Source organism: Nannochloropsis gaditana, assembly GCF_000240725.1.
Source record: "Nannochloropsis gaditana CCMP526 unplaced genomic scaffold scaffold518, whole genome shotgun sequence".
Classification (NCBI taxonomy): domain Eukaryota; class Eustigmatophyceae; order Eustigmatales; family Monodopsidaceae; genus Microchloropsis; species Microchloropsis gaditana.
In genome coordinates, this window is record NW_005803435.1 from 14,478 (window position 1) to 21,559 (window position 7,082).

At 54.4% G+C, this 7,082-nt stretch overlaps 2 protein-coding genes across 2 annotated transcripts; both read left to right on the plus strand.

The window, feature by feature from the left end:
• Positions 1-994: 994 nt before the first annotated feature.
• On the plus strand, positions 995-2,817 carry NGA_0234000 (carboxyl-terminal processing protease). Its single transcript, XM_005854401.1, has 2 exons — positions 995-2,002; positions 2,140-2,817. The coding sequence occupies exons 1-2, from the start codon at positions 1,018-1,020 to the stop codon at positions 2,772-2,774; spliced, it is 1,620 nt and encodes a 539-aa protein (XP_005854463.1). The 5' UTR covers positions 995-1,017; the 3' UTR covers positions 2,775-2,817.
• Positions 2,818-5,187: 2,370 nt separating this feature from the next.
• NGA_0233800 (zinc finger ccch domain-containing protein 63) lies at positions 5,188-7,082 on the plus strand (the record flags this gene model as incomplete). Its single annotated transcript, XM_005854399.2, has 3 exons — positions 5,188-5,535; positions 5,819-6,084; positions 6,207-7,082. Coding segments are annotated over exons 1-3 (1,267 nt in total), but the record flags the coding sequence as incomplete, so codon positions are not given.

The following is a 7,082-nucleotide window of genomic DNA, read 5'->3' on the forward strand; positions in this document are numbered from 1 at the left end:
CATCCTCTTTTCCACCTTCCGCCCGCGACCAGATGCCCCTTTATGCACCCTCATAGCCACGTACCAAGATGCCTTCCAGCCAGAGCAGCACCCGGCGAGTCCCCAAGGCATCGCTGATAAAGTAAAACATACTTGCCAACATGACGACCAGGTAGAATATTTGAAACGAAGTCATACGCCGACAGCATCCCCTGCCTTCCTGATCCCCTCTTCTGCTCCTGTCCAGCCCTTCGTTTCCTATCCCGAAAGACGAGTGTCGCGCCCCTTGCGGGCCCCAGGAAGGACGGTGGGCGCTCGCGCAGGCTGTGGGATAGGCCCCTCCCACCCCGCCGGTGCTGGCGGGGTCTCCGTGCCCAACATTCGCGTGAGTGCTTGCAGATGCAGTGGGATCAGAAAAGGTAGAAGGGAGAGAGTTGTGTTCGCCGCCGTCAAATGCTTTGTACTCTCTGGCTTTAGCCCCCTTTATGGAGAGGGCGGGCAGGGGGAGGGACGGCATAAAACGGTCGGTTCCACTAGTCGTTGTGACACCTTTTGCGCCTCCTCCCTTTGCTACCACTTAGGAAAACATGTGAAAGCAGGGAGATGGGCAGGCAAAGCCTGGCAGGAACAGGGGGCGAGAGTGGTAACAGAAGAAGGAAGAGGATAATAATGAGCGAATCAAATTAGACGGGGTCGAGCTTCTTATTCCGAGTAAAGTCCCTTATGTGATAGTGGGCACGTGCAGGCATGCGTCTCCCGGCGCAAAAGGGGCAATTTGCTTGGTGATTACCATTTAACTCGCGCACTCCTTGCGTCGTGGCGGTGGAAATCCTGGTCTATGAAGTCCAAGACACGCTAAGCAGACACTGGTTGAGGTGCACAGGCGACGCAAGCGATCCTGCTGCCCAATTAAAACCTGCAACAAACTCTACTCGTGCCCGCCCACACACGCAGTTTTGTCATCAAAGTGACATGAACTGACCACTGACACACCAACACCCACAATTACGAATTTAGACGTTCGAACGGTGCCTGTCGATGGCGGCGTGTTCAAAAAGAAGAGAGCCACACAGGACGGTCAGGGGTAGCCTCCTCCCCCCTTGTCTTGGGACTCTCGTGTTTCTCCTTTTGCAGCCCCAAATCGCGGACACCTTTAGAATAAGACACACTTCCACCCAAACAATCCTTCTTTCTGGCTGCTCTGCTACGTCGGTTATCAGAAGATGGACGATGGACGAGGGGCAGGAAAACTGCAATGAGATGATTAAAATAAGAGCGTTGCGACATTGTTGGCCCAAAAGTAAGGGCTTTAAATCATTGCAAGCATTGAGCAAGCTTGCACCTGCGTTTTGGGGCCTTTTCTTGGGCGTGCGCCCTCTTCATCCTCTTCCTCAGGCCGCCTACGCCGGCCCAAGCAGCCCAGCGACGACCGGCACCACCGCTACTCCCCCTGTTTTCTCCGTCACTTCGCCCAATTTTCCCCCCACCCAAGCAGCTGCGGACACAGACGATCTCTTTGACGAGGTCTGGAAGCTGACTTCCAAGTTTTACCTGGACAGGAGTTTCGGAGGGAACGACTGGGGACAGGCGCGGGCTGACTTACGGAGTCAGGGGAAACTACCTGGAGACAGCGCCAGTGAGACCACGGCCACGAAAAAACTGTTGAAAAAGCTTGGAGATAAATACACCCAGCTTCTCTCCCCTTACATGTACACGGCCATGAGCCGTTTCGACCCGATCGGCGCCGGCTTCATGCTCTCGGTGGACGACGACGGGTATTTTTGCGTGTCCTCCGACCCCCGAGACGGGACCCGGGCCGCCAAGGAACGCGTGGAAAAAGGGGACAAGATTCTAGAAATCGAAGGTGTGGCGATCAAGGGGAAAAGCGTCTTTGACGCGGTGGATCTGATCACCAAGGAGGACAAGACGGACGTGCGGCTGACCATTCAATCCAAGCGGGATCCTGCGGCCGCCCCCCGCGTCCTCACGTTGCCCCGCGAGTTCAACACCGTCTCAAATCCAGGTAGGGCAATAGCCTCGCGCACAAAAGTTACGGGCGTAGTAGCCAAGAAGATGGAAGGTCCCAGGAAACATCAGGCGATTGTGCTTTCTTTATACCGTTGTCCACACGTGCATTTTCAACTTCTCCATTTCTTTCAGTCACCAAGACGCAGCTTACCACTGCCGAGGACGGGCGCAAGGTCGGGTATGTAAAACTCCGAGAATTCAACTCTTTGGCCAAGGAAAAAGTGCGCGAAGCACTAACCTCCCTCGAAAGCCAGGGCGCCGAGGCCTACGTCATCGATTTACGCGGGAATCCAGGTGGATCTGTGCAAGCGGCGGTATCAGTAGCGTCGTTATTCCTACCCGAGGACCAAATTGTCACTTTCATTCAAGACGCTACCGGCAACAAGCTACCTCTGAAGACTCAGGGTGCGGCCGCCGTTCCTCGGGACCCTCTGGTGGTATGGACCGATAGAAAGTCCGCCAGTGCTTCCGAGATCTTGGCCAGCGCATTGCATGACAATTGTCGCGCGGTGCTGATGGGCCAGAGGACTTTTGGAAAAGGCTTAGTTCAAGGAGTGTTTGGGTTGAACGATGGGAAGGGCCTGGTGATGACTGTCGCGAAATATGAAACCCCACGGGGGGCGTCCATTCAGGGGACTGGTATCTTTCCGGATATTGAAACAGTCATTCCAAGTAGTATTTTAGGGGAGCAGGATATTAGCGTGGTCCGAGGGGAGGACTTCAGCTTGAAGGATAGGATCTGCTTGGACAGAGGCGGGAAGCAATGAGGATTTGGAGGCAGAAACAAACACGACAAAGAAATTAATTTCACTGTGAAGTTCTTAATCACTCGTTCAAAAGCATTGAGAATACATCCAGTCAGGAAAAGGCCCTTCACACACACAGTGACAGACATGTTTTTGTTTTTTTTCATATGTACGTTTTACAACGGTCGATGGAGCTATTAACTAGAGGATTACGACCCGTTCTCTTGCGTAAACATCTTGTACTATGGATCCAGCTCTCTGATATACTCTGTATCATTTATCCCAACGAAATGCTTGCAGTATATTTTACTAAGGTTGCATGTTAAGTTACAGACGAAGACTTGAAATAACCTCCTGGTTCTGCTCACCCCAATCTAAGTACAAACACACTAACACCACCCTGTCATTCCCCCATATCGCAGCTCCCGAGATATGCCCGAACTACCCGAGGTCGCTGCGTTAGCCTCAGCCATTAAAAAGGAGGTCATTGGTCGAAGGCTTGTCCATGTGCTGACCGAGGAACAAGGTGGGGGGCCACGACACGGGTTGTACGATGACCTGGTTTTTGGAAAGGCCGACGAGCAGGAAGTACATCGTTCAATGGAAGGTCGGGTATTGACAGCTGTAGGACGTAGAGGCAAACATCTTTGGATGGAGCTCTGTGATTCCTTCCCTTCTTGCAGCCAAGGTAGAAATCACAGAGGCAGCGCCATCCCATCAAAAGCCTCAAAGACAACGGATGACGACACACGCTTTGTACTCTTTCACATGGGCATGACGGGTTCCTTGGTCTTTCAACACGTGGCTATCCCTCAATACCGCTCGTTCGCCCTGGATGTCACCGAAGGTTGGCCCCCGAAGCATTGTAAAGCCGAATTTGTATTTGAGGAGTCCCCAAAAGAAGGCGACAGGAACAACGAGCTCCGCTTGGCCTTTTGCGACCAACGGCGATGGGGCCGTATACAAATCCTCCCTGCTGGTGTCGTGGATCCACGGACGGAATCACCACTGAAGGAGCTGGCGCCTGACGCATGGATGGAACGCCCTGACTTGGCGGTCTTTGCGGAGAGACTGAAGGGGACCGACATACCGGTAAAAGCCGCCCTGCTGGATCAACATCGCATCGTGTGTGGCGTGGGAAATTGGGTGGCAGACGAGGTATTGTACCAGGCAGGCGTGGATCCCGCCAAAAAATGCAGCGTTTTGAAAGAGGAGGAAGTCCGCCGGGTGTGGGAGATGTTGGCCCATGTGTGTGAAACAGCCTGTGCTGTAAATGGTCGGAGCGAGGCCTTTCCGTCTGATTGGCTCTTTCACTTTCGATGGGCGAAATCCAAAAAAGACAAAGCCGGAGTGCGGGGTCCAGATGGCCGCCGAGTAGTGTTTGAGACCGTGGGGGGTCGCACAACTGCGATAGTACCCTTGGTGCAGCGGATTAAGGGAGGGAGAATAAAGGATAAAGTAGAAGGCGAGGTTGTGGAGGAACAAGAAAAAGTAGGTAAAGGTAGCGGGGCGCAATCAGGATCGACAAAGGCGAAGAAGGTGATCAAGATTGAGGGAGAAAATAATGACACCGAAACGAGCGAGAAGGAAAGAGGTAAAAGGACCAAACCAATAAATTACGGAGCTGCGGCTCGTAAAGAGACCAAGACACGAAAAAAGATACCAGGGAGCTCACCATCGGGAGCCAAAGTTCGTCAAGGTACAAAACAGAGAAGCGCAGGAAAGGAAGCAGAAAATGCATCATGTACAGCTCACGCTGAACCACGGAGGAGCCCCCGAGCTAGACCAGCTGGCAAGAAATAGATGCAGCAGACAGGAGAAAAGCATTTTCAGAAGTGTTCAATAAATAGAATACAGGAATGTGGTGACATCCTGGACTGTTTTTCAGAGCAGAGTATCGATGAGTATTTCTTTCCCTCCCCTGGAAAGTATCCGTGCGTGACTGAAGAAATCCTAGCTCAACTTCTCAAGCCAATTTCCTACTCAAATGTCTTACGAAAAACCATATAGCCTTCAAATCCCAAAGAAATATGCAGCTTACGACGTGCTATAGCCCTAGCATGGGTCATGAAATGCTTCATTCCACCTGAGGGACAAGAGGCGACGTAAAACCTCCCTGTTCCGGCATTGTTGTTCGCCCGTGTATAAGAAATTTCTTTAAAAGGATCTTTTGCGCTCACCAAGCTCCATCTCCACGTAAGTTGAGAGTTGTTGTGCGCAATGTTTCGATTCATCATCAAAACAATTGGTGCACGCGTCGCTTTCCATCGTCGTTCCCATGAGCGATGAAGCGAGGGCAAACGAGAGGTGCCGCCGGCTTTCCATAAACCACAAGTCATGTCACAAATGTCAGCAAGCCACCATTACGGCGCCTATTTTTGTCGAATAAGCGTTGCCTGCATCCTTGCAAAATTTCACGGACATTGTTTTTCTGACAGGTGTCATCATTATATTTCTTCCAGCAAAGTTGCAAGAAGGGGCGAGGCCGCGGTGCATGCAAGCTCTCTCCTACAGCAGCACAAAAAGAAGAAACCGGCGAGGCATTTACTTTCCTGGGATAGTCCCGTGCTTTTAACACCGAGTAAAGGAGGCGTAGTAGGCCGTTCAAGGATCCCAAGCAGGACCGGAGGACCCGGTGTAGCTTCTATAGAAGCAAAATGAACGGAGGGGGCCGCGGGACGTGGGGAGGAGGTGGAGGTGGGCACCAAGGAGGAGGTGGAGGAAGGGGAGGAGGAGGACGCACCGGCGGGAGCGGCTATCGCTTTGGTCGCGGTGGACGAAGGTGCGTAGGAAAGACCATGCAAGTGTTTTTGCCGGTGAGCCGTGACTTGGGCCTGAATGCCTTCAGGCAAAATTCCGGGAGGCAGGACGCGGTCACGGGATGTCCTATAAATGTGCCCTCCGACCCCGTAATTTCCACCTTCAGCTACTTCCGGACTGCAACATCGTTGTTCTGTGTCTTGTTGACTGTTGTCGCGACTCTTAACGATGCGTTTTCCGTCTTTCTGCCCCCTCACCTCCACATGCTCCTGTTCGTTTCCTTACCTTTCGCCCCATTCCTACAGAGGCGGCGGACGTGGGCACTCGGGCCGAGGTGGACCAGGGGTGAACCAAGCAGGACAAGGCGCTCCTTTTCAATGCAAGCATACCCTGGACGGGACTTGCTCCTGGGGCCCATCCCGGTGTCGGTACGTGCATGGGGTCGATTTCCATGCCAACGGCGTGGATTTGGAGGCGCACAAAGGCGCCATCCGAGGCTTGGCCAGCGATGCGAATTGCTTGTACACGTTCGGGGAGGACGGAATCATCAAGACATACAGCTGGACCCCAGGTAGGGGGGTAGGGCGGGGGGGAAGGGGAAGGCCCTCGAGTGACATACCCCATGGCGCCCGGCGTTGGCATATTGACGCGGGCATGGTCGGCATGTTCCCTTTATTTCCCACCCTTCGTCAGGCACGGGCATCACGGGTTGCAAGGAGCAAAACGGTGGGGGTCCGGGGAGTTTCTTCACCACCTCCGACCCCACCCACGCCTTCTATTTCTACGGCTTTCGGCAGCCTTTGGTGCCAGGCCTGAGCTCGGAGACCAGCTTGGTGGGCCGGGCGCAAATGTTTTTCAACAACGCCTCCACCGACTTGACCGTCTCGGACGACTGCCCCTACACCGACCCGCGTAAAGTGCTGGCCTGTGTGGCGTGGGAGATGCCCGCTCCTTCCCCCCCTCATATCTTCACGGCGGGGGAGGACGGACGCATCTATTCCTGGTCGTACAACGCCGAACAAGCCCGGTTTGTGGTGGGGGCGACGTACGTAGGGCACACGCGCCCGGTGACGGCCCTGATCTTGGCAGCGACCGAAAACCCACCTTTGCTGTACTCGGCGGGCTTAGACGGAACGATCCGCTGCTGGAACTGCGCCAGTCATGCCTTGGAATGGACGAGCACGGCCGTCGGGGTTTTCCGCCGGCTGTCCGAGCCTCCACAGCCACACGAAGGGCATGTGGAAGGGATCACGGACATGTGCTCGCTGGTCTGCGAAGGGCAGTCCTTCCTGGCCACCAGCAGCCAGGATGGGAGCGTGCGGATTTGGAGCATCCAGGGGGGGAATCTGGGCGTGACCTTACCCCTGGATTTTCCCACGGGCGCAGCGGTAAAGCTGTGTCAAGTCGCGGCAGGAGGGGAGGGGGGGGGAAGCGACCCGGCGGGCTTAGGCCCTCCGTCGTTTTTGGTGGTCGCTTATGAAAGCGGGCACATGGTTTTCTGGACTTTACCCGGCTTGGAAACCTACTTGGTGATCGATCCACCCTACGCGGGGAAACCGGGGGGTAGGG

Bases quoted from the DNA above. Each gene is read 5' to 3' on its own strand.
- NGA_0234000 (XM_005854401.1), top strand. From the start codon at position 1,018: ATGGCGGCGTGTTCAAAAAGAAGAGAGCCACACAGGACGGTCAGGGGT. The intron at 2,003-2,139 runs GTAGGGCAATAG...CATTTCTTTCAG, and splicing joins CAACACCGTCTCAAATCCAG to TCACCAAGACGCAGCTTACC.